Raw genomic sequence first — 27,365 nt, 5'->3', positions numbered from 1 at the left:
GACCAGTCAACACGTTTTAGACAAACGAGTTCTTAAAATGTGAAAACGATAAATAGGAATTTGAACTAAACTTCGGTTAGAATCATTACCCTAATGTAAGTCCAGGTCGTGGCCTCATTAATTTTCATGTCCCACTATATTAAATTAGCGTGTTGATTCATGCAATCCTGACTTCAGACTTCCAATTTCCAAATCAAAAGCCTTTGGACTTTTGTGAATATTTCCAGCTTCGCCGCTGACGGAGGGGACCGGACAGGGAGGGCGCTACGGCCCCCTGCTTCAAAAAGTTGAATGGTACTGGTAGTCTAGTGGTGTGTTTGCATTGTTGTGTACCGGAGCAATCAGAGTTCAAACTTCTATTACTGCATTTTGCATTTATATTTACAACATATTCATTTTGTATTTGTAGTATATCCATTTCTTATATTTTTATAATTATATTTTTTCAAAGCAATTATTGGATTTTAGAGTTATCTATCTATACTATATATAAATATGGGAATAGAAGGGGAATAATGAGATTTTCAATATTGCCTTTAGTTAAATTTAGAATATTTTACAATAACCATAGTCATAGACAATTAGATTATTTTATTTTATTAGTTGATTGGATATATTTATAAAATTAGTTTTTAAATAAATACATATAGATATTTGAACATTTCAAAATCTCAATTTTTTTTCTAAATTTATTTTTTAATAAATAAATAAATAAATAAATAAATATATATATATATATATATATATATATATATATATATATATATATATATATATAATATGAGATATTTGAAAATTTTTATATTTCATTTAGTAAATATTTGATTCTATTTTGATTATATTTTAAATTATTTTATTCAGGAGAGAGATAAAAAAAATTTATTAAAAACTATATAAATAATTTTATTAAACGTGAGAAAAAGTATATGTTATATATAAATAATTTTATTAAAAAAAATTTCAGTTGTGCAACGCGAAAAAATTTTAAAATATGTTATATATAATTTAGTACGTTCCCTTAAAAGTATAACACTAATATTATATATTATTAAAACTCTTAATCGGGAAATTTTGTATGCTAATATTACCATCTTTTTTATTGTTTATACTATTATGTGTATTTATAATATTTTATTTATTTAACTAATAAATAACTATTAAAACTTATTAAAAAGTTTGCTATTAGATTTAAGTCCTTTAATGAAGTGGAAAAACAGGTCTTAATATTATGTTATTAATATTGATAAAGTATAAAAATATATATATGGTCCTAAAATTAATTTTTTGTTTGAATAATTTTAACAAAATAAAAGGATAAAATAATAATTCTCTCCTATTTTAATGTACTAGTGTTAGAATCCGCACGATGGGAGGAGCAATATTAAAGGATGAAATAATATTTTATAATATCATTTAAAAATAACAAACTTGTATAATAAAATGATCATAAAATGCATTATAAAATTATATTTTAGTGAGATATGCTAAAAAAGAATTGTAATGTTAAGATATGTTTTCTTAAGTATCTTGTGAAGCATTTTACCAAGTACAATAGCAAAAACCATGTATGACATAACTTAGGGTGTCAAAATAGGTTAGCGTGTCAAGTTCGACATGAGTTCGCCTAAGATGCTACATGATTAAGGTCAACACGAACACGAGCAATTTAATACATGTGTTAAATTTATTTTTACGAACACAACACGAAAATTAGGCAGGTGACATGAACACGACATGTTTAACCTGCATAATATCATAAACAGGTTAAGTTGGCCGTGTTGACCAATATACAACTCGTGTAACCCGCTTAATATCATAAAGAGATTAATTAGTTCGTATTAACCTGTATACAGCCACTTAACTTGCTTATAATATTTTTAAATTTTAACCTATTTAACTTCAATCGTAAATTAAAAACAAAATTTCATATCTAAAATGTATAAATTCTTTAAGATTCATATCTAAAATAAAAAAAAAATTATACAACAATAAAATCTAAATAGGTTTTAGTTGGAGTATGTACATCTAACACTAAAATTGTCTTTTTACTTTTAAATAAGTGGGTCACTGTAGTTTTGAAAAGAGAGGGTTTTATTTCTCTATATTGTTTTGTAATTGTCCAATCTCTACTCTACTATATATATATATATATATATATATATATATAAAGATTGTTCCAATATAGGAAGTAATCTAAATAGAAATAAATCTAAACTAGGAAAGACAATATTTACAAAGATTTCAACACTCCCCCTCAAGTTTGTGCATAGATATTACACATGCCCAACTTGCAAACTAAAAGATGAAACAACTTACTATTCAAACCCTTTGTGAAAACATCAGCTAGTTGCTCTTTTGAAGCTATATAGGAGACACTTATAAAACCTTCAACTATCTTCTCTTTTATAAAGTGACAATCAATCTCTATGTGCTTAGTTCGATCATGCTGGACTGGATTATTCATAATACTGATGGCTGCTTTACTTTTACAAAACAAGGATATATTTGTTGTTTCAACCAACTTTAATTATTCCATTAATTTGCACAACCATAGGAGTTCACAGATCCCTATGCCATAGCTCCATATTCAACTTCTGCACGGGACCTTGCAACAACAGCTTGCTTCTTGCTTCTCCATGTAACCAGGTTTCCTCCAACAAAAACACAATAACCTGAGGTTGATCTCCTGTCATCAAGGGAACCAGCCCAATCCACATCTGTATAGCCTGTTATTGTCAAATGGCCATGTTTAGAAAATAAAAGTCCTCTACCTGAAGCTGATTTTAAATATCTTAGAATCCGATGCACAGCTTCTAAGTGAGACTCCCGAGAGTCATGCATGTACTGACTCACTAAACTTACAGCATAGGCAATATCTGGTCTAGTATGGGTAAGATAAATCAACCTTCCGACCAATCTCTAATACCTGCCAACATCAACTGGACTTTCCACTCCAGCTTTGATTGGCTTCAATAGGTGAGCCAGCAGGTTTACATCCCCATATACCAGTTTCTTTAAGGAGATCAAGAATGTACTTTCTTTGAAAAATAAAGATCCATTTTTCTGATCTAGCAACTTCTATCCCAAGAAAAGATCTCAACTTTCCCAAATCCTTAATTCAAACACCCTGGCTAGCAAACTTCTCAAGTGAGTCATTTCTTCTTCATTATTTCCAGTCATCACTATATCATCAACATAAACAATAAGCAATGTGATTTTACCTTCATGATGTTTAATGAATAAAGTATGATCAACATCGCTCTGAATGTACATGAAAGAAACCATAGCTTTACTAAACCTTTCAAACCATGCTCTTGGTGATTGCTTCAGCCCATAGAATGACTTCTTTAGCTTGCAAACTTTTCCTCTGGTCTTGTCATCATCAAATCCAGGAGGAATCTCCATATATACCTCTTCTTTTAAGTCACTATGTAGAAAAGCGTTTTTAACATCAAATTAATGTAATTCCCAGTCAAGATTGGCTACACAAGACAACAAAATTCTGATTGTGTTCATCTTGACTACAGGGGCAAATGTTTTCTAGTAATCAACTCCATAGATCTGACTGAACCCTTTAGCTACCAATCTAGCCTTGTACCTCTCAATTGAACCATTTGCCTTATGTTTAACTGTGAACACCCATTTACATCCAACTAGTTTCTTTCCTGGTGGAGGAATTATAAGATTCTATGTCTCTTTTTTGCCAAAACTCTCATCTCCTCAACCATTGCAGCCTTCCATTTTGAGTCCTGTAATGCCTCTTGCCACTCCTGTGGTATATAAACAGAAGAAACAGACAAAACAAAGGCTCTGTAGGAAGGGGACAAAGCATTGTAGGAGATAAAATGGGAGATGAGATGTTTAGTGCATGTTCTAACTCCTTTTTTAAGAGCAATAGGAATATCAAAATCATTGTTAGAAGGGCTAGAATCAAGATTAGAATCAGAATCAACATGAATTAAAGAAGACTCACCAGATTCTTGTTTTTCTATATTTTCAGGGCCTGAAATTGGAGAGGACGGTTGATAAGAGGTATCATGTTCCATGGTTGTATCTGTATTAGTCCGCTGTGTGTAGGTTCTCAAATTAGGTCTATCCAATCTTCCTACAGGTTTGAGTGGTTGATCTCTCTTATTATCTATGTCTACAGAAATCTCCCTCTAAAAAGCAATGTCATCCATCACCTCTTCCATCTTGTATTTCTCCCCATGAATAGGTGACTGGAAAAGAAAATAAGACTCAAATTCCAGAAAGGTAACATCCATACTCATAAAGTATTTCCGAGAATGAGGATAGTAACACTTGTATCCTTTTTGAGTAGTAGAGTAAACAACAAACACACACTTCAAGGCTCTAGGATCTAATTTGCTTAGACCATTCTGATGAACAAAACAAATACAGCCAAAGACCTTAGGAGGTACAATATAAGAGTTTTTTTCCTTGAAGAACTTCTAATGGAATTTTCAAATTTAAAGTACGAATAGGCATATGATTGATAAGGTAAGCAGCAGTTAAAATAGCATCCCCCAATATGGTTTGGGAATATTCATAGTGAAGATAAGATATCTAGTTACTTCCAGTAAATGCCTATTTTTTTCTTTTGACTACGTCATTTTTAGCACTAATATTGACACAACTAGTTTGATGTATAATACCATTAGAATCTAAATAGGTACGAAAATCTGCATTTATGTATTCAGTACCATTATTAGTTCTTAGGACACGACGTTTATATTCGTGTCATAAATTGGTGACTCGTTTATAACACGAACTCGTTTAACCTTAACCTTAACCCATTTATTTCGCTTATAAGGCGAATTGTGTTCGCATATAATGACCCATTTAACACCCCTAGTATGACCTACATCAAAAAATGCATACACACTATTAATATATTTTTTAATAGTGATAATAATTTTGAGAATTTAACTAATTATATTGAAATAAGAAATTAAGTTTTTTATTTATTTTATGTTTATAATTTGTTATAAATGATTATTTATGTATTTAAAATATTAATGTAATATACTTATTTAATGCAATGTGTCCTAAGCGTGTGAGTGTCCTACTTATGTTACTTATTTTTTTTGGATATAAAAGAAAAATAAAATTAATTTTTCTGTACAAATTAATTTTATAGTTTTTTATTTTACTTCTAAATTGAAGAGAAAATTAACAGAATACCTTTCCATTATATTCCTTTCTTATTTCCAAATAAAATAATTTTTTTCTTATTAATATTAATTTAATTTTCTTTTCTTTTTTCCTCCTATATGACATTATTTGAAAATATAAAACAATTTATCTTCTTATAATTGTTGTTATTAGAACTTATCTTCTTACAATTACGCTAAGTCCTTACACTTGGTAATTTGGCCTGATATTATAAACAAGTTAAGTGGGTCGCGTTGACCTATATACAACCCACTTAATCTGCTCATAATATTTTAAAATTTAACCTATTTAACTCCAATCGTATTTAAAAATAAATTTTCATATATAAAATGCATAAATTCTTCAAGATTCATAACTAAAATAAAAAAGTAATACAATAATAAAATTTGAATAGGTTTTTTAGTTGGAGTATTTGTATTTATATCTAACACTAAAATTACCTCTTTACTCTTAAATAAATAGGTCACTTGCTTAATCCGCATGTTAACTGAGACACGACACGTTTATATTCGGGTCATAAATGGATGACTTGTTTTGACTCGAATCCGTTTAACTTCAATCCTAACTCATTTATTTCGTATGTCATGACCCATTTTGACACCCCTAATATGATCTGCATAAAAAAATGCACTCACATTATTAATATTTTTTAAATAATGATAATAATTTTGAGAATTTAACTAATTATATTGAAATAAGAAATTATGCATTTTTTTAATTTTATGTTTATGAATTATTATTATTTATTTGAAATATTAATGTATTATAATTATTTAGCGCAGCATGTCATAAGCGTGTGGATATCCTACTTATGTTACTTTTTTTTATATAAAAAATAAAATAAAATTAATTTTTCTCTACAAATTTATTTTTATAATTTTTTTATTTTGCTTCCAATTTGAAGCATCTGAATTCTTTTTCCTTATATTCTTTTCTTATTTCCAAATAAAATAGTTTTTGCTTATTACTATTAGTTTAATTTGCTTTTTTTTTTTTCCTCTTATTTGAAAATATAAAATAACTTATCTTCTTATAATTACTGTCATTACAACTTATCTTCTTACAATTATACTGTCACGACCCGAAACCATGGGCCGGACCGGCACTAGGGCCCAGGTAAGCTTAAGGCCCCCGAGGCCCGTAGTAAGCCTGAATCAATAAAATTCTCCTTTCTCAATATAAATTTCAAACATTTAGCCCATACTACTAGAAAAATAAACCTCAAGATTTTATTAAATCTCGGCCCAAATTCATCATCTACAACATTTCATAGTTCGGGCCCAATTAACAATACATCACATTTCTAATATGGATTCACAAAATTATTTCGTCTATATTAATACACGACTAATCGTATGTAAATTCTACAACTGCGGAGTCACTAACTATTTAGTATACATAGCTTTTCTTTTTATACATATAATTACATTGTAAAATAATTATAAAACTGGGAAAATTTTCTTCTAGTCCTGCGGCAAAGGAACATAACTTAACCGAATTAAAGAGAAATTTACTTCCTAAAAAGTTAAACAAGATATGTGAGCCTTCTAAGAAGTAATACCTATAGCACAACACACTCATTCACACAAATGAATAAATATATCAATCTAGTCATCCGACTAGTTATATGCTCACGCAGCCAGTCACACAAATGGCATATCATCAGCACTCACAATCATAAACATCTTCATGTAATCACATCACGTGGAAATTAGTCAGTGGCGCCACCTGAAACCCCAACGAGCCGTCCTCACACATGGCTCGCCCTCTCATACATGTGCACCAGGGAGCCGATCCCCCATACGGCCAACTGGTCTAATCCTCACTGACCAGTCCTCTCATTATTTTTCCATTCTCTCGTTTCTTTTCCATACCAACAGGAGGCAACCCGGTGGTCTCCATCCAATCTAGATCATCAAGTGCTCACAACAGGAGGCCACCCTGCGGGCTACAATCAAATCTAGATTGTCAGGTGCGCAACAACAAGAAGCCATCCTGTGAATTCCCATATAATCTATATCATCAGGTGCACAAGGGGGCGCCGATCTCCCATTTTCCCGGCCGACGGTCAAATGTCAAATCATAATCGGATCCATATCACAGACCGTCCTCACAAACCCATGGTGGTCCACTTCATCCCAATTCCACACAAACAAGGCATAACATATTCACAGCACAGGTAATCAAACAATGCAATCAAATGCAGACATATTGATCAGTTGAGCATCATAATGCAATGCACAATTAGGCATTCATTCTTAAATACAATTAAATAATTAAATAAATGATATTAACAACAACAAAGATAAAATAAATAATAATAATAATAATAATAATAATAAACAATGATAATCAAAATAAATAAATAATTGAATAATTAAATAAATAATAATGATAATCATAAAATGATTAGAGCACTATATTTATTATGTATTGAGTTATAGAATTAATCTAAATAAATTTATTAATTATGTTATTACTTACAACTAATCTAATTTCTATTGAAATTTCGGCAGCACCTCCCCTAAAAGTAGGACTATCTACCTGTTTAAATATCACAATAATATCATATATATATCAATCAATACACACAGCCCATCCGTCGGGCAACTCACAACAACATTTCACATCCGCCACATTCGTAACTCAACATCTGTTAAGCTCTTGTATCAACAAATAATCAATTCACATATTAATAACTAAGAATTCCAAATCAATTAATTAACAATTTATATTAACTATTAACCTCCAGACGATATTCATTAAAGTTCCTAAATTAGCTTACATAAATATTAGCTAAGAATTAAAATTTTTTTTTTTTTTTTTTTTTTCAATATCAAACCTCCTAAATATAATTATAGTTCATGTAATTTATTTGACAAAGTTCTAAACTCATTTGCAATTACATTATTCTAAAATCCTAAACCAATTAACTAAATATATTCCGCTATCGCAAAATCCGCATACTAATCAATTTAATTTAATGACAAAGGACTAAAAATGTTCTATATATATTTAGGCTATTCCAATAACCTAATTTCTTATTATTCAATTTAATTTACTTAATTACTCAATTAAATTTAGTAATTAACTAATTCAGAATTTATACGAAAATTGAGAATTGAGTTTTAGGGCGTACCGATTGAAATTTGGGCGACAATTCCACGATCCTCGCGAAGAGAGGAACATTCTGTCCCTTGGTGCCTCACCGGAGGCTCGCCGGCCGGTCGCCGGACCGCCGCCGTATCCGCCGTCCACGGTGGCCGGAAAATCGACTTTTACCCAGAAATTTGTGACTCGCACACCAAAATGCTCGAAATCTTATGGGGACTCCAATCGCATGTTCCATTTGAACTGGGTGTGCCTGCTTTAGCCGGAAATGGCCCCGACAGTGGCTTCGCCACTGCCATTAATGGCAGCTCCGTCATCCGAGCTTCATCGCCGGAATTGTTGGGGGAAAAAAGATCTCCGAGAAGAGGGGAGTCGACCGAAGCGTGTCCGTCGACCTCAAGCTGCCGGAATCGGCGTGGATCGCCGGAAATTGGTGAACACGAACTGTCCAGGAGAACAGCTCCGTCTCGCTCCCATTGAAGCTCTTTCCGCGCGAGAGGAGGCTGGAAACACGACCACCAGTACCAGACGAGCCGACCGCCACCTCGCTTTCGTTGAGCGGTGGCCGGAAACGAGAAGGAAAGGGAGGAGGAGGCTGCTGTCGCACGCCCAGAAGAAGAAGGAGAGAGGAAGAAAAGAAGAAACCAAGTCGGTTTCTAGATCATTCCGGTTCGATTCGAACCGGTTTGATCTGATTCAACAATTTGGCTCGATTTTGCTTGATTCTCGAGTTTTTCCACTGGTTTTCAAGTTATTCGCGTGGTTTTCGAAAAATCAATTTGATTTTCGGGTCCGGTTCGATTTATTTTGATTATTTTAGTTAGGTTCCATAACATTTCCTCCATTTAATTAATATTAATCATATTGATAGAGTTTTATATTATTTCTCGGGAAATTTAAAGGTTCTCGAATCGGAATTTCCAATAGAATATGTTTGGGCTTGGGCCCAATTGGCAAATTTGGGCTCAAATTAAAATTGTTTGGTATTTACAGCCCATACCGTCAACATTCGGATTTTTGATTTAATAAAAATTCTAAATTTTTGAAAATAAAATTACGGGGTGTTTCAATCTCCCCCCCTTAAGACAATTCGTCCTCGAATTGAAATCTAGTGGAAAGTATAAGAATGGATACATAGGGAATTTCAAAGTCATACGAAGTTACTTCCAATATGAAGGAGACAGCTCAAGAGTAGCTAATATAAATCGAGGAAGGAAAGAGGATCGGGTATTCTAATTGTACTTCTATCACCAACCATCATATTTTAAAAAACAAAATTCCGTTTAACTATTTAGTACCACCTAGCTAAAGCTTACAAGGAACTTAAAATCATTACCTAAATCTCGAATTACTATCTGCAGAAAGCTACTGAAATCTTTAGAAAATCTTTCTTTGAATAAAATCTTACAAGAAAATCGGGTTTAATAATAAAATGCATAACGTGTATATATTTTTCTCAAGATTATATAGTTCCACTTGAAAATCCAAATTTTTTATTAGGCATTTCTCCATAAAAACCAACATATAACTCACCAAAAGAATAAAACAATCAAAATTTAATTTATTTATAATGATAAGAATTAACTCATCAATTCACATATACTTTCAGTAATACTTTTACTAAAACTCTTCTCAATCAAAATTTTGAAAACTATTACTTTAATCCAAGATTTTCAAGAAAATCATTCTCATAACTTTAGTTGTCTATAGTATCACAAGGCAATTCGAGCACACTCTCTTAGTTCTTATCTTTTTAATAACCTTTCATTGCACCAATGTTGCTTATTAGTTCATCCTAAAGATATTAAATACTCTCATTAATTATTTCGTCTCCTAATCATCGTTACCTACCTTAAATATTCACCTTTATCTAACACCTATCAACACAAAAGTTTTCCAATAAAATTTCCTTATCTAAGTCTAGTAAGATATTCATGAATTCTTCTAATATTTTATCTACTAGTTAATCCTCTTATATTTATTACAACTCGTCATAGATTATTCCTTATACCTTAAACTATCCAACTTCATTCTTAATGTTATTTCTTCCATTTATTACGTTAAACAATCCTATACTCTAAATCTAATCGTCACTTAACTTCTATACCAAAATCGGCTACCCGACATTTCCAGCGTTCATGTTCTCAACTTGACTACTAATTGTCTACTTACTTATTATTATCACCCCCAGTCTTATTCTTCTTTTTCCAATCTTCTTTCAAATTTTACTATCCTTGTAATCGTTTCATTTTATGATCTAATCCAATTGGCCCCGTGATATAAATAGACAACTTTCAAAAATAATTTTCTATATAAATAATCAATTTCAAATTATTTATCATAACACAATTTAAATTCAAAATTAAAATGGGGTCTTAAATTTAAATATCAAATATCAAGTAAATAAAACAATAAAAAGATTATCTTTTGAATAAATTCTAAAGAAATTCAGTAGCCGAGCTGAATACTAAAATACCGATTCCTAATCACCAAAAGTTCATCAATCCGCCATACAAATGAAAAACCTATTTATTCTCTACACTATCCTATTCACTGATAGGAACAGAGCTCACATGAAAAGTAGTGTACTGGGTGATCAGGCCAATCCACTACCATCCAGGTATTACTCTATTCCCTAGCCTAAAAATTGATACTAGCTCTGGCCCCTATAAGTATTGTAATAGACTTATCTTATTGTTTACTACTTTCACTTCAAATCTCTAACTACTTTCTCTATAATCCTTGATCTACGCCATAGGTGTGGATTTTCCCACCTCATAGGGTCTAGTGCGTCCACCATCCCTAGGGAGGAAAATCACAAAGTTTCTTTCTTTATGTTGGTTACGGCCGATCCCAACATAAAGAAATTCCCTATATTCCGCAGTTGTGTCCTAGAATTCTAACCTAAGCTCTGATACCAACTTTGTCACGACCCGAAACCATGGGCCGGACCGGCACTAGGGCCCAGGTAAGCTTAAGGCCCCCGAGGCCCGTAGTAAGCCTGAATCAATAAAATTCTCCTTTCTCAATATAAATTTCAAACATTTAGCCCATACTACTAGAAAAATAAACCTCAAGATTTTATTAAATCTCGGCCCAAATTCATCATCTACAACATTTCATAGTTCGGGCCCAATTAACAATACATCACATTTCTAATATGGATTCACAAAATTATTTCGTCTATATTAATACACGACTAATCGTATGTAAATTCTACAACTGCGGAGTCACTAACTATTTAGTATACATAGCTTTTCTTTTTATACATATAATTACATTGTAAAATAATTATAAAACTGGGAAAATTTTCTTCTAGTCCTGCGGCAAAGGAACATAACTTAACCGAATTAAAGAGAAATTTACTTCCTAAAAAGTTAAACAAGATATGTGAGCCTTCTAAGAAGTAATACCTATAGCACAACACACTCATTCACACAAATGAATAAATATATCAATCTAGTCATCCGACTAGTTATATGCTCACGCAGCCAGTCACACAAATGGCATATCATCAGCACTCACAATCATAAACATCTTCATGTAATCACATCACGTGGAAATTAGTCAGTGGCGCCACCTGAAACCCCAACGAGCCGTCCTCACACATGGCTCGCCCTCTCATACATGTGCACCAGGGAGCCGATCCCCCATACGGCCAACTGGTCTAATCCTCACTGACCAGTCCTCTCATTATTTTTCCATTCTCTCGTTTCTTTTCCATACCAACAGGAGGCAACCCGGTGGTCTCCATCCAATCTAGATCATCAAGTGCTCACAACAGGAGGCCACCCTGCGGGCTACAATCAAATCTAGATTGTCAGGTGCGCAACAACAAGAAGCCATCCTGTGAATTCCCATATAATCTATATCATCAGGTGCACAAGGGGGCGCCGATCTCCCATTTTCCCGGCCGACGGTCAAATGTCAAATCATAATCGGATCCATATCACAGACCGTCCTCACAAACCCATGGTGGTCCACTTCATCCCAATTCCACACAAACAAGGCATAACATATTCACAGCACAGGTAATCAAACAATGCAATCAAATGCAGACATATTGATCAGTTGAGCATCATAATGCAATGCACAATTAGGCATTCATTCTTAAATACAATTAAATAATTAAATAAATGATATTAACAACAACAAAGATAAAATAAATAATAATAATAATAATAATAATAATAAACAATGATAATCAAAATAAATAAATAATTGAATAATTAAATAAATAATAATGATAATCATAAAATGATTAGAGCACTATATTTATTATGTATTGAGTTATAGAATTAATCTAAATAAATTTATTAATTATGTTATTACTTACAACTAATCTAATTTCTATTGAAATTTCGGCAGCACCTCCCCTAAAAGTAGGACTATCTACCTGTTTAAATATCACAATAATATCATATATATATCAATCAATACACACAGCCCATCCGTCGGGCAACTCACAACAACATTTCACATCCGCCACATTCGTAACTCAACATCTGTTAAGCTCTTGTATCAACAAATAATCAATTCACATATTAATAACTAAGAATTCCAAATCAATTAATTAACAATTTATATTAACTATTAACCTCCAGACGATATTCATTAAAGTTCCTAAATTAGCTTACATAAATATTAGCTAAGAATTAAAATTTTTTTTTTTTTTTTTTTTTTTTCAATATCAAACCTCCTAAATATAATTATAGTTCATGTAATTTATTTGACAAAGTTCTAAACTCATTTGCAATTACATTATTCTAAAATCCTAAACCAATTAACTAAATATATTCCGCTATCGCAAAATCCGCATACTAATCAATTTAATTTAATGACAAAGGACTAAAAATGTTCTATATATATTTAGGCTATTCCAATAACCTAATTTCTTATTATTCAATTTAATTTACTTAATTACTCAATTAAATTTAGTAATTAACTAATTCAGAATTTATACGAAAATTGAGAATTGAGTTTTAGGGCGTACCGATTGAAATTTGGGCGACAATTCCACGATCCTCGCGAAGAGAGGAACATTCTGTCCCTTGGTGCCTCACCGGAGGCTCGCCGGCCGGTCGCCGGACCGCCGCCGTATCCGCCGTCCACGGTGACCGGAAAATCGACTTTTACCCAGAAATTTGTGACTCGCACACCAAAATGCTCGAAATCTTATGGGGACTCCAATCGCATGTTCCATTTGAACTGGGTGTGCCTGCTTTAGCCGGAAATGGCCCCGACAGTGGCTTCGCCACTGCCATTAATGGCAGCTCCGTCATCCGAGCTTCATCGCCGGAATTGTTGGGGGAAAAAAAGATCTCCGAGAAGAGGGGAGTCGACCGAAGCGTGTCCGTCGACCTCAAGCTGCCGGAATCGGCGTGGATCGCCGGAAATTGGTGAACACGAACTGTCCAGGAGAACAGCTCCGTCTCGCTCCCATTGAAGCTCTTTCCGCGCGAGAGGAGGCTGGAAACACGACCACCAGTACCAGACGAGCCGACCGCCACCTCGCTTTCGTTGAGCGGTGGCCGGAAACGAGAAGGAAAGGGAGGAGGAGGCTGCTGTCGCACGCCCAGAAGAAGAAGGAGAGAGGAAGAAAAGAAGAAACCAAGTCGGTTTCTAGATCATTCCGGTTCGATTCGAACCGGTTTGATCTGATTCAACAATTTGGCTCGATTTTGCTTGATTCTCGAGTTTTTCCACTGGTTTTCAAGTTATTCGCGTGGTTTTCGAAAAATCAATTTGATTTTCGGGTCCGGTTCGATTTATTTTGATTATTTTAGTTAGGTTCCATAACATTTCCTCCATTTAATTAATATTAATCATATTGATAGAGTTTTATATTATTTCTCGGGAAATTTAAAGGTTCTCGAATCGGAATTTCCAATAGAATATGTTTGGGCTTGGGCCCAATTGGCAAATTTGGGCTCAAATTAAAATTGTTTGGTATTTACAGCCCATACCGTCAACATTCGGATTTTTGATTTAATAAAAATTCTAAATTTTTGAAAATAAAATTACGGGGTGTTTCATATACTAACTCCTTACACTTGGTAAGTTGAAAGACTTACCCTCGGCTGTCATGTAAGATAGACTTATCTACTTTTATATATTATATGGATATTTTTTTTTTAAAAAAAGAACAAGGAAATAATACATATCAATTATTAGGGGCAACCTAAAAAAATTTTAAATCAAGATTTTCTATTCCAAAAAATTCCTATTCAAATCCGAATTCTATTGAATAAACTAATAAACTATATTATATACTAAATAAGGTATCTATTAAATGTGGTAAAAGAATATAATATCTTTGATATTTTGATAACTGGTTTTGAAAAAATAAAGGTAATTTGATTAAATAAGGTATTTATTAAATGTGGTAAAAGAATATAATATTTTTAAGAATATAATAATATTGGTTGAAAAAATAAAGGTATTTTGATTTTGATTGGTCATATTATACTATATAAAGTACATGTTAAATATGATAAGAATATAATATGTTTTGTCTTTACTTTTATTAAATATTTAATTTGACTAGTTATAATTATTTCAAAAAAATAAATGTAATTTATTATTATTTGTTGAGGATACATATAAGATTTATTGTTGGATATAAAATAGAAAATAAAATTCAGTAAAATATATGTCTATATCTCTAGATAGTTTATCTCTCTATGAAATTTGAAATATCCTATCTTATTTTAATTATAGGCAATTAGAATATTATATTTTATTAGCTGATTGGATATAATTTATAAAAATTATTATTTAAATAAATACATATAGATTTAAATTTTTTTTCAAAATTTTAACTTTTTTCTTTTTAAATTTATTTTTTAATATATATATATATATATATATATATATATATGAGATTTAAAAATCATATATTTTATTTTTTAAATATTTGATTCTATTTTGATTATAATTTAAAATACTTTTATTTAGGAGGGAGATAAAAAAAAATAAAAAAGTATACTTTTTTTTTTATATTTATATGATTTGATTGGATATATTTTTTAAAAAATAAATATACATAATATTTTATTTATAAGGGAGAGATAAAAAAGAAAAAGTGTATTCTTTTTGTTTCTCTATGAGTGTAGAAAAAATTGAGAGTTCATTTGGAGAGGATATAATGTTTCTTTTATGTAATTTTTTATTACTTAATTAACTTATTTATTTATTTTAAGTTTTACAACTTAAAACAGTAGAGAAACAAAATACTTGAATAAACTCATTAAGTGACCAATATTGGATCCCAACGTGATTTACTTTGTAATTTTCATTGATTGACTTGGCTTTATTTTTTTTTATCCATTAACATCAAATTTCATTAAATTATAGCCTTTTCATGTTGATTTTTAAAATTCAAATTCGTTTTTTAAATATGATTTATCTTAAAAGAATTTTATTTTTAATAATAATTTTTTATTTTTTATTTTTTTGTTATGAATTAATTTGTAACCACTATCACTTCAATTTACTATCACTTCAATTTAGTAAAAGAATTTTATTCTTAATAATAATTTTAATATAATTAAGCATTTTTAATTTTCTTGATATTTTTTCTTTTATATTATAAATCTGTTTGACCTCAAAGAAAATAGTATTTGTGAAATTGAAAAAATCTAGAACTGTATATTTTTGTTTTGGATATTCTTTGCGTTTCAAGAATTTTTGTGTATGTTCATATATTCATTTCTCTAATGCACTGGGTAGATAATACTATCGCTATAGCCAAAATGATTATCATTATGAATTCAGATCATCTTCTCATTTCTTTTCTTTACCTATCTGTAAAAAATAATTTATTATTATTTTTCATTATAACTGTATATAGATATTGATTGGGATTGAGTGATGACTTGATTTTCTTTTTGGGCACCTATCAGTGTTTTAAGAATTTGCATTTATAAATTAGAGACTAAAGGATTAGGTATAGTGATTAGATTGAACTTTATTTTGAGAACACTTCATTATATAAAAAAAAATCAAGTATATAAGAAATAACATTGCAAGTAGCTTCTACAGTAAAATCTAATACAAATTAACCAATTATATTTATTTTAATCTAAAAAAAAGTTATGCTTTAATATTATATAGATAAAAATTAAAAGAGTGCAAAAAATGAAAATATAACGACAACGTGCAACGCACATCACAAAGAAAAATAGTGTATTATAAATATACAAACATTCCATATTCTACATTTTTTAAAAATATATTCATTTTTTTATATTTTTATATTAATATCACATAATTATATTTTCAAACCATTTGTTGGAGTTTTGTATTATAGATTGATAGACTTCTTAAATATGATTAATTCTTATAACAGTCTTATAAATTTAATAAAGAAAAAAAATTATAAATCTAAAAATTATAAATGAATAGTCTAAACTTCTATAAAATATAATTTAATTTTATATATGTGAACTCTAAAATAATTATTCATACATCCAAAATGGAAAAATAATTAATTAAATCATGCTAAAATATTATTTAAAATTCTTATTTTAATTTTAAAAGTACCATTTAATAAATAATTAAGGACGGTAAAAAGAACATAAAATGAATATATGTACATTGATTGAATTTTTCAACATTCATTAATAATATTTAGAATTTGAGAAAAAAAAAAGGTCTCATTAAATTCAATTCAACCTTTATTTGTGGATATTAAATCACTTGTGCAATGAGCAGTAAGTAACGAATCTTGAGGAGATTAGTTTCATATTCAAAAGGAGTTTAAGAATACTTGTCACTTAACAAATGAATAAGATGGATATGAAAATGAATAAAATGTAAGCTAAGATATGAAAATGGAAATGAAGGTAGATACAAAGTGGACTTCTTTTGTCCTGCAATGTTACCCTTTGCACCTCAAAAATAGAAATTAACGGAGAATACCTCTCAACTTTTTGAAATTTTAGTTTTGGGTTGCAATGCATTTGGATTAAAGCTTGGTTTTGATGATATTGTTGGATTATAATGTCTTTATGAAAAGTATGGTTTTGGTTTTTTTTAACTCACGAGTATAATAATCGTCACTTTCTCTCACTTGCATCAAAATAATTGATCATTTGAGAACTTGTTAAAGACAAGTTGTCAACTTAATATAATTTATTTTCTAACCCAATGCCTAGTAAACAATAAATCAAGTATTTTACTTTCACCCCTCCTGAACAAAATTTATGGCTCTGAGCTTCGCTACACGCATTACAAGTCAGATAAAACTTGCCAAGACTCTCTCTATATGTCATGCCCATGAACAAAATCAATCAAAATAGAAATTTTAAAAAAATTCTTCTCATTTTATGCTTTTTTTTATAAGTCAGATGAGATTTGACTAGACTTAGTTTATAGCATCCACCCATTAATTAAACTAAGCATCTAATGATTTATGACTTCAATACAACCTATTTAGCAGAAAGACATGTTTTCCTTACTTATTATCAAACAACCACTTATTCCCAAACCTTGTGTGGGGGTGAATAGCTTTAATTTTCCATCTCAAAACATTACAAAACTTACATATATAGACTCAACATATGGCCCCATCCTTGCAAGTCTGCCATCAACTTTCCATGTTTTGTTTATTCATTAATTAATTGTTTTTATATTTATAAAAATCATACACAATATAACATAATATTTATTAAAATTTTAAATAATGAAGATTATTAATAATTCATGCAAAGCACCACCAAATAAATACATGCATTTAGTATGTTTATGTTGTAGGTATCAAATCCACAAATCTATTATTAGGATTGAAATATTGGTTATAATTAGGAATGTTCTCTGTTTTAAAGGTATAAAAGGAAATAATTCAGAATTTCCATTGGAAAGATTTAATCATGGGGAATTTTGAGTCTATATATAACAAATTATTCAAATATTATTAATTTCTTGGATTTAAAACATAAATTCCATTAAATACTTGGAAGCTATAATTGTAAATATAGGATGAAACTATAACAATCCATTAGATGTGGAGCTCCTTCCTGTTGCTGGCATGCTCTTCAGTAGTCAGATGTGGTGCAAGAAAGGGTCGTGTTCCTTCATTGGAGGAGTGGGTAAGTCCACCTGATGGGTTCTTCATTGGAGGAGTGGGTAAGTCCAGCTGATGGGTTTTTAAAAAATTTAATGTTGATGGTTCTGCTATTGGAAAGCCAGGCCCAGCAGATATGGGAGGAGTTTTAAAAAATTCTTCAAGTGTAGTTAATTGCATGTTTACAGAGCGGAGGGTATAGTAGACTCTAATGAAGCTAAATTGTTGGCATTGTTTGAAGCTATTTAGATTTTTGCTTCCTCTTCTTTGAGATCTTGTCTTTTGATAATTGAATTGGACTCTAATAATGCAATAGGTTTGATATTGCATAAGGAGAAAAGGCCATGGAAATGGTGGAAATTATTCAACAAGTTGGATGAGATGGTGTTGTCGTGTTTCTATATTTGTTTTGCTCATATCAGGAGATCTAAAAATCATTTTGCAGATTTTCTAGTTAAGAAAGGGGTTAATGCTGTAGAAAGTTTTCTTGCTTGGTTATAATGTTATGGGTTTTAAGCTTATCATAGTTGTTTTTAGTTGTTTTCTGGGTTTTATATAATTAATACAGGTCTTAATTTAGGTGTATTAGGTAATGGCTTGGGTTAGATTCATGAATTAGTTAAACTTTTTCCCTGTTTTCTCTTTTCTAATAATATTAAGAATTTTATTTGCTCATGCAAAAAAAAAAAAAAAAAAAAAAAAAAAAAAAAAAAAAAAGAAGAGATCTAAATGGATCATAACTTTGATCATATCAATGGAAAGCCCTTTCACATAATTTCAAAATTTGTTCAAGTTAAGACATAAAGAAGTGATACAAAAATTAATATTTAATTAATAGAATTGAAACTAAAGTAAAAGTAAAAGAAAGAATTAAAGGGATTAAAAAAAAACAAGAACCATATTTGATGGAACAGTATTTATCTAAAACAATATGCAGCTGCAATGCCAATCTTCTTCATGTTCTTGATAGAACAATATTCGAAGCTTTCTTTACCACAAGAATTACAGCCAACAACTTGCCAAATCTTGCAACTAAAATTCGACTAAATTTAAAATTATTTTAGTTTTACTAAAAATTTAGATAAATATCATTTTATCATGCAAATTTGACTAAATTGAATTGAATAAAATAGAATGCGCCATTAATATTTAGGAAGAACGACATTTGGAGATACATTTGAAACGACCCGAAAATTTAATTTCGTAGAATTTTCATTTAAAAACTAAATTTTTATTTCAACCAATGAGATTATACCAGCTAGTATTTTATTATTGCTAAACTGGACCAGTAAACCAATTCGATTTTCAAAAACCAAGCGAAAAACTCGAAAACCAAGCAAATTGAGCCAAATCATAGAATTAGACCAAACCGGTTCGAATCGAACCGGAATGGTCTAGAAGCTTTAGAATTCTCCTTTCTTTTCTTTTCTTTTTTTTCTTTTTTTTTCTTCTTTTCTTCTTCTGGCAGCAGCGTTGATCCACCCTCGCCCTTCTCCTCCTCTCGTTTTTCCGATCACCAGAGACTAGCGCCTCCTCGCCGCGCCTCCTTGCCGTGCCGCCGCCTCACCTTAGCTCCGGCCTCTTTTCCTCTCTTCCTCTCTTTCTCTCTTCGTTTGTGGCTGGCGCAGCAACCGCAGAAGACTCGATCGGGAAATCGCGTCGTCACTTCTCGATCCTCCGGCGACTCCAGCTCTCTTCGGTCGACTCCAACTTCGTCTCGTTGACGGCGAAGTTCCTATACCTCGCTCTCTTCCCTTTCCGGCTAGCGCAGCAAGCTAGCAGATGCGCGATCATGGCTTGCGATCGCCGCTCATCCTCCATTGTTGTCTCCTCCACTCAAGCTATTGCTGGCAGCAGTGAGTTTTGGCCTTGAAGTACATTTCCGGTCACTTTAATCGGAACATCTCAGTCTTTCAGTGCCTTTTTCAGCTGGGTAAGTCGAATTTCACCCTTCTTTAATACATTTAATGAATTCTTTGAACAAGGGTATAGGATTTGATGCATAAATCAAGTTGGGTAGAGTTTGAACCCCTAAATTAGCTACTATTTAAGTGTAAATAATTAGAAGCTTTGATTTTACTATTTTAAGTTGAATTATAAACTGATTTTCCATATAGAAATGGTTAGGTTATTTCTTCTATTATAAAATTTTTATGAAAAGTTGAGCATTCGTTAAATTCCCAGTAGCCAGTTAGCCATGTTTGATTTTCTTTATCATTTTAATCGAACTATAAATTGAAGTTTTACCTATATGAATCAATTATTTAGTTTACAGCAGATGTTGGCGAAAGAAGTTAGAAACTTTGGATGGCAGCGACCATTTCAGCTTTTCCCTTAAGTTTTTGCTTTGATATGAATTATACGTTGTTGTTAAGTTTAAATTTTGATGGGAAATGAGTTAGTTTGTTTACTATATATAAGTTTAAGTCAAGTAGAAGCTATTTCTCTTGGTGGGCAGCAGCTATTTCAAGTAACGGGTGCCCTTTAAAATATACTAACATAGAAATATATATATATTTATGTTGGTTATTATTGGTTATTGCTTGTTAGCCTTATTCTTATTAAATGAATGGTTTGATTGTAGACTTTGCCATAATTAGAACTTATATTTCAATGCCAAGACAAAGGAAATTTATAAAGCCTATGTTTAGGAGTGAATCAAGTTACTTAGTGTATATATATATATATATATATATATATATATATATATATATATATATTCTTTTTATTTAGGTTAGCATTGATTTTTAGTGGCTAGTTTGGAATTTAACTTATCGATGTAAATTTTATTTATAAAGTGTACATTCATTTGATAATTAGGTAGAGGACAATTAATAAAATCATTGGAACATGTTGGAGGTTATTATAATTTGTAGATTTATTTAGTGAACGTTAACATACTTGTACTGAAAGGGGGATGGGACTTAAATTGTTGATTGCCCGACGGATGGGCTGTGTGCATTGATTGATAATTATATATAATATTGTGATATTTGAGTAGGTAGATAGTCCAATTTTTTAGGGGAGGTGCTGCCGAAATTTCGATAGAACTTAGACTAGTTTTAAGTAATGACACAATTAATAAGTCTATTTAGATTAATTCTATAACTTCATAAATATTAAATAGAGTGCTCTAACTATTTAATTATTTTCATTATTATTCATCGAATTATTCAATTATTTATTTATTTCCATTATTATAATTTATTTAACTGTTTGTTTATTCTTAATATTATTTATTTATTTATTATCTTTATTATTCATTTAATTATTTAAGTATTTAATTATTTTCATTGTTATTGTTTATTATTATCATTTATTTTATTGTTGTTATTTATTGTTAATGGTATTTATTTAATTATTTAATTGCATTTGAGAATGGATGTCTAATTGTACATTGCGTTATGATGTTCAACTGAGCAATATGTCTGCATTTGATTGCAATGTTTGATTGATTGTGTTGTGAAAATGCTATGCTTTGTTTGTGTGGAATTGGGATGAAGTGGACCACCATGGGTTTGTGAGGACGGTCTGTGATATGGATCCGGTTATGATATGATATTTGACCGTCCGCCGGGAAAATGGGAGATCGGCGCCCCCTTGTGCACCTGATGATATAAATTATATGGAAATTCACAGGATGGCTTCTTGTTGTTGCGCACCTGATAATCTAGATTTGATTGTAGCCCGCAGGGTGGCCTCCTGTTGTGAGCACTTGATGATCTAGATTGGATGGAGACCACCGGGTTGCCTCCTGTTGGTATGGAAAAGAAACGAGAGAATGGAAAAATAATGAGAGGACTGGTCAGTGAGGATTAGACCAGTTGGCCGTATGGGGGATCGGCTCCCTGGTGCACATGTATGAGAGGGCGAGCCATGTGTGAGGACGGCTCGTTGGGGTTTCAGGTGGTGCCACTGACTAATTTCCACGTGATGTGATTATTTGAAGGTGATATTGTTTGTGAGTGCTGGTGACATGCCATTTGTGTGACTGGCTGAGTGAGCATATAACTAGTCGGATGACTAGATTGATAAATATATATTTATACATTTGTGTGAATGCGTGTGTTGTGCAATAATAGTTACTCCTTAGAAAGCTCACATATCTTGTTTAATTTTCCAGGAAGTAAGTTACTCTTTAACTCGGTTAAGCTATGTTCCTTCGTCACAGAGCTAGAGAGAAAATTTTTCCTAGGCCAATAAATATTTTGCTATGTATATAGATGTATAAAAATCTATGTATATCTATTAGTTAGTGACTCCGCAGTTGTAAAATTTGTATACAATTAGTCGTGTATTAACATAGACGATATATTTATGTGAGCTCATATTAAATGTGGTGTATTGTTAATTGGGCCCAAACTGTGGAATGTTGTAGCTAATAAATTGGGCCGAGATTTAATAAAATATTAAGATAATAAATTTTTTTATTTTTTTTGTGTTTCAGGCTTACTACGGGCCTCGGGGGCCTTAAGCTTACCTGGGCCCTAGTGCCGGTCCGGCCCACGGAATCGGGTCGTGACAACATTCGAGTGATATCGAGCGATAAAAATTTTAATTTTAAAATTAGAAAAATTTCTGCAATTTTACCTTTTGGATGATAATGAAATTTAGCTACAAAATTGAATGTTATTAGTAAGAACGCCAAATTTTTTTGCTATTCAATCTCTATTTTTCTTTATCTTTTCTAAAAAAACATTTTATTCATACAAAATTGCATTTTCTTTTTGCTTTAAAGTTCTATTTTATTAATATAAAATCTAGTAATCAATACATATAAAACTATTGTAAATATATAGTAGAATGATTTTTACAATTGTTATTAGGAGAGAAAAACAATATTTTAAAGGTTCTAAATATATTGTGTTTGATTTATTATATATATATATATATTTTGTTAGGACTTTTAATGAAAAATGTGAAATTAACATTTAGTAATTATTCTTATTTCAACATTTATTTATTAAAAAAATTGTTGAATGTATAAAAATATAAACTCATTTTATCCATCAAAATTTCTCAAATCTAATAAGTGATCTAATTTTCAATAACTTATAAAATACCTTTCACAAATTCATCAAAGTTTAAAATTGAACCGAAATAAATTATTAAAAAAAATTGAATCAAACTATTGAAATTTAATCAGTTCAATTTAGTTTTTAATTAGCTACTTCGCATGCTTATCTTTAAACTTTTTAAATATAAAGTTGAATAACGTATATATTTGAAAGTCAAAACTAATTAAAGTCGAAAATCCAAATGGATTTGTAAAATTAAAAGAATCAGATATAATTTATTAAAAAGGTAAAATACATGAATAGACTTTTTTTTATCATTTTCTCTATATATTATTATTTTTATAGGTACTAGTTTCAATGAGAAAAGTGAACTCTCACTAGAGAGAAAAATGTCATCTCAAAGTATTTTATGTTAATGACAATGCAAAGCAAAGAAGTATTAGTGCTCTCACTAATACATCCTTAGAATCACAACAAACAATGTCAAAGTTTTTGGAAGACTCTTATAACAATTTCCTCGACATGTTTGAAAATGAGTCCAATAAAGAAATTTGTCAAGATCCACCAACCAAAACTCCTGCAAATTTGAAAAGAGAAGTTGAGAAGTTTATGAAAGAGTCTTATGATAACCTCATAAATCAAGGCTCACAACTTTTAATAGGTATTCTTCTTATTTTGATGATTTATTTAAAGTGTTTTTAGCCAGTTAAGTTCATTAGAAACATAATTTTGTTTTACTATATATATATTATATGTAATATTTTGATATCATTATGTATTCTGAAAACCCACTAACAGAAACTCAGAAAAGAGAAGTTGAGAAGTTTCTGAAAGAGTCTTATGAAAACCTCCTTAGTAAAGGTTCAAAAGTATCAAAAGGTATTTTCCTTATTCAGTTATTTGTTTAAATTATTTGTCATTTAGGGTTTTTGCTTGCAAAAAATCAGAGTAATTTTCTAAAAAATTTTTTCAAGAAAAATGGAAGATAAAATTTCAAATTAGAAACATAATTTAATTTTAGGAATAATAACTTTAGCGGTAATAATAATAAATTTTCACAAAATGTTACTGTTTAATAATCATTATTTTCAAATTCATGTATCTGTGTAGCAAAATTAATTATTTTGGTAGCTGTTAGTTGTTTTAGTAGTATTTATTATTAGCTAGTTAAGTAACTTTTCATAAAACGCTAAATGTTATATGTTACGTGGGTTAGCTTTTTGTAAAACACTAGTTTAACCTCTAAAAACTAGTTTAAATGCTATGTTACCGAACAATATGAAAAATAACATTGTCAAAACACTAAAATCTACTTAAAAAGCCATTGTCGAACATTACGTAATATTTTGATATCATTTTGTATTTTAATGATCCAACAACAAAAAGCCAGAGAGTAGAAGTTGAGAAATTTCTAAAAAAGTCTTATGATAACCTTCTAAATCAAGGTTCAAAAGTATCAAAAGGTATTCTCCTTATTTGGTTATTTATTTAAAGTATTTTTAGCTATTTAGGGACTATTTAATTTTAAAAATTGGAATAATTTTCTAGAAAGGTTTTCTAAGTAAAATGAAAAATAAATTTCAATTTAGAAACATAATTTTGTTCTCTAATAAAAACTTTAGAAGTAATATTACCAAAACTTTACTGCTTTATATCCATTATTTTCATAATCATGTATATATATGTATATGTATATTTGATATTATTATCTATTGTGAAGACACATGGACAAGTCAAAATAGAGAAATTGAGAAGTATTTGAAAGAGTCTTATCATAATCTCCTCAATCAATCCTCAAAAGTATCAAAAGGTATTCTTCTTATTTAATTATTTGTTTAAAATACTTTTAGCTATTTAGAAATTGTTTACTCGTAGAAAATTGGAGCAATTTTTTGGAAAGTTTTTCATTAAAGCTGGAAGATAAAGTTTCAATTTAGAAATATAATTTTTTTTAGTAATTAGTATTAATAGTAATATTTTTAGCAAAACTTTACTTTTCAATATTAATTATTTTCATTATCATGTATCTGTAAAGAAACATATATATATATATATATATATATATATATATATATATATATATATGTTTTGATGTCATTATGTATTGTGAAGGCTCGCCAACAAAAAGTCAGAGAAGAGAAATTGAGAAGTTTCTGAAAGAGTCTTATGATAACCTCTTCAATCAAGGTTCCTCAAACGGTATTATCCTTATTCGGTTATTTGTTTAAAGTATTTTTAGCCATTTAGGAACTATTTACTTGTAGAAATATGTGTAGTTTTCGAGAAAAATTTTTCAAAAAAAATTGAAAGACAGAGAAACTCTTTGAGTTTTCTATTTAGAAAATTGAAAATAATTTTCCATTTCTCCAAAATTTAACTACGATTTGAAAAATAACTTTAAGTGTTATTTGTCATAATTTTCCATTATATTAAAAGTCATGTTCTCGGCCTATTTTCCACTTTAAAAAGATGACCTCTCCATAATTAAATTTAGGAAAAATTGTAATATTATCCTTGTATTATGCCAAAATTATTTATTATATCTCTTTTTTTAAAATACATTATTTTGTCCTTGTGTTTTTTCCTATTATGCATTATGGTCCTTCCGCCAAAAAAAATTCAATTTTGTGTTCTCTCCCAAACTTAAATAAATTAAAAATGTGGGCGTTTTTTAAATTTTGACCTCTTAAAAACTGGGCCATTGAGTTTTTAGTTTCTAGACCTATTTGTTTCTAAATCGAAAGTCCTAATCTACTAATTAAAACAATTAAATTGTCTACCTTTAAAGCCAAAAGCCAAATGTGGAAAATAATAATATATTTTATTGTAATTAATTAATTTTTATAGGATTAAATTTAGTCATATTTTATTCTTTCTATTTAAAATTATTTATTAATTATTTATTCTTTTGTAAAAGTCAAATTTGAAACTGTTTTTTATTTGATATCAAAGTTTTTTAAGCTATATTTTTTATTTTATTTAATAAATATATTTAAAAATATTATATATAAAAATCCAGTTGAACCCTCCGATTCAGCGAATCCCTATCTTCATTGGTTCATTGACCGGTCTGGTTCTCAGAATACTGATAATAACTATTACTTGTATCTAATAAATAATTTTATTGAAAATTATAGAAGCATTTATAATTATAGAAGTATTTATATTATAATTTTTTATTTTAAAAAATTTGTACAAAATGATAAAATTTAAATAAATCAATAATATATTTAAAAATACAAAATTTTTATAATTTTTTATTTCTTTTCATTATAAAAGTTATCAATAATAAAAAAATTTTAACTTGATATATGAATTTTTATTATTAATAAGTGAATATGTTTTCCATTTTTTGTTTTTCATTTTTCTAAAAAATAAAAAATAGAAAACAGTTTAAGTAAATATAGTCTTCTATTCTATTTAGAAACATAACTTTTTAACTAATAAAGAATTTAATAACAACTGTAATATTTGCAGCAAAAATTTATTGTCTATTATATTTTCTTTATCATGTGTGTATATATATATATATATATATATATATATATGTCATTATATTTTTATTATTAAACTAATTATACAACATATAAAAAGGTGAAATTGTAAATATTGTCAGAAAATACTTAATTACTATTGGTGTATATCCATGGGTCATACACAAGCTAGTAGTTAATTACATTTTAAAAAACGGTTGATGTTACATAAATTTTTGCAGGAGGTAAAAAGTACAAACAACAGAAATATCCAAAAAAGCAAAGAGCTAAAGGCAGTAACAGTTCGGATGCTGCAGAGTTAGAGCATGAACTAGTGGATGTACCTATTAGTTATGCAGACCTTTGATCCAACTTATAGAACCAGAAGATGAAAAGGTGCCTAAATATTATTATTATTATATATTTATCTTCCTAATTAGTATAATCTATGTATTTACAAGTGATCCTTGTATAATATACTTTGCTTTAATGCTACCTAAATGGATTATTATTATTATTTTA

General features: G+C 29.8%; 1 protein-coding gene and 1 long non-coding RNA gene across 5 annotated transcripts; both read left to right on the top strand.

The window, feature by feature from the left end:
* Nucleotides 1-19,645: 19,645 nt before the first annotated feature.
* Nucleotides 19,646-22,782, top strand: LOC149493826 (uncharacterized). Its single transcript, XR_016322399.1, has 2 exons — nucleotides 19,646-20,285; nucleotides 22,476-22,782. It is a non-coding gene; the product is annotated as an uncharacterized LOC149493826 (long non-coding RNA).
* Nucleotides 22,783-23,742: 960 nt separating this feature from the next.
* Nucleotides 23,743-27,365, top strand: LOC149493825 (uncharacterized). 4 transcript variants are annotated; one of them, XM_089726279.1, is made up of 5 exons: nucleotides 23,743-24,031; nucleotides 24,169-24,249; nucleotides 25,091-25,180; nucleotides 25,483-25,569; nucleotides 27,086-27,365. In XM_089726279.1, the coding sequence occupies exons 1-5, from the start codon at nucleotides 23,851-23,853 to the stop codon at nucleotides 27,208-27,210; spliced, it is 564 nt and encodes a 187-aa protein (XP_089582405.1). In that variant the 5' UTR covers nucleotides 23,743-23,850; the 3' UTR covers nucleotides 27,211-27,365. The 4 variants fall into 4 exon arrangements, with proteins under 4 accessions (XP_089582405.1, XP_089582406.1, XP_089582408.1 ...); XM_089726280.1 differs by lacking the exon at nucleotides 24,169-24,249; XM_089726282.1 differs by lacking the exon at nucleotides 25,091-25,180.

This window comes from Jatropha curcas, chromosome 9, assembly GCF_041381405.1.
Source record: "Jatropha curcas cultivar XTBG-Jc1 chromosome 9, XTBG_Jcur_1.0, whole genome shotgun sequence".
NCBI classification, from domain to species: domain Eukaryota; kingdom Viridiplantae; phylum Streptophyta; class Magnoliopsida; order Malpighiales; family Euphorbiaceae; genus Jatropha; species Jatropha curcas.
The sequence above is the reverse complement of the archived record's forward strand: the minus strand, read 5'-3'. Positions and strand labels throughout refer to the sequence as shown.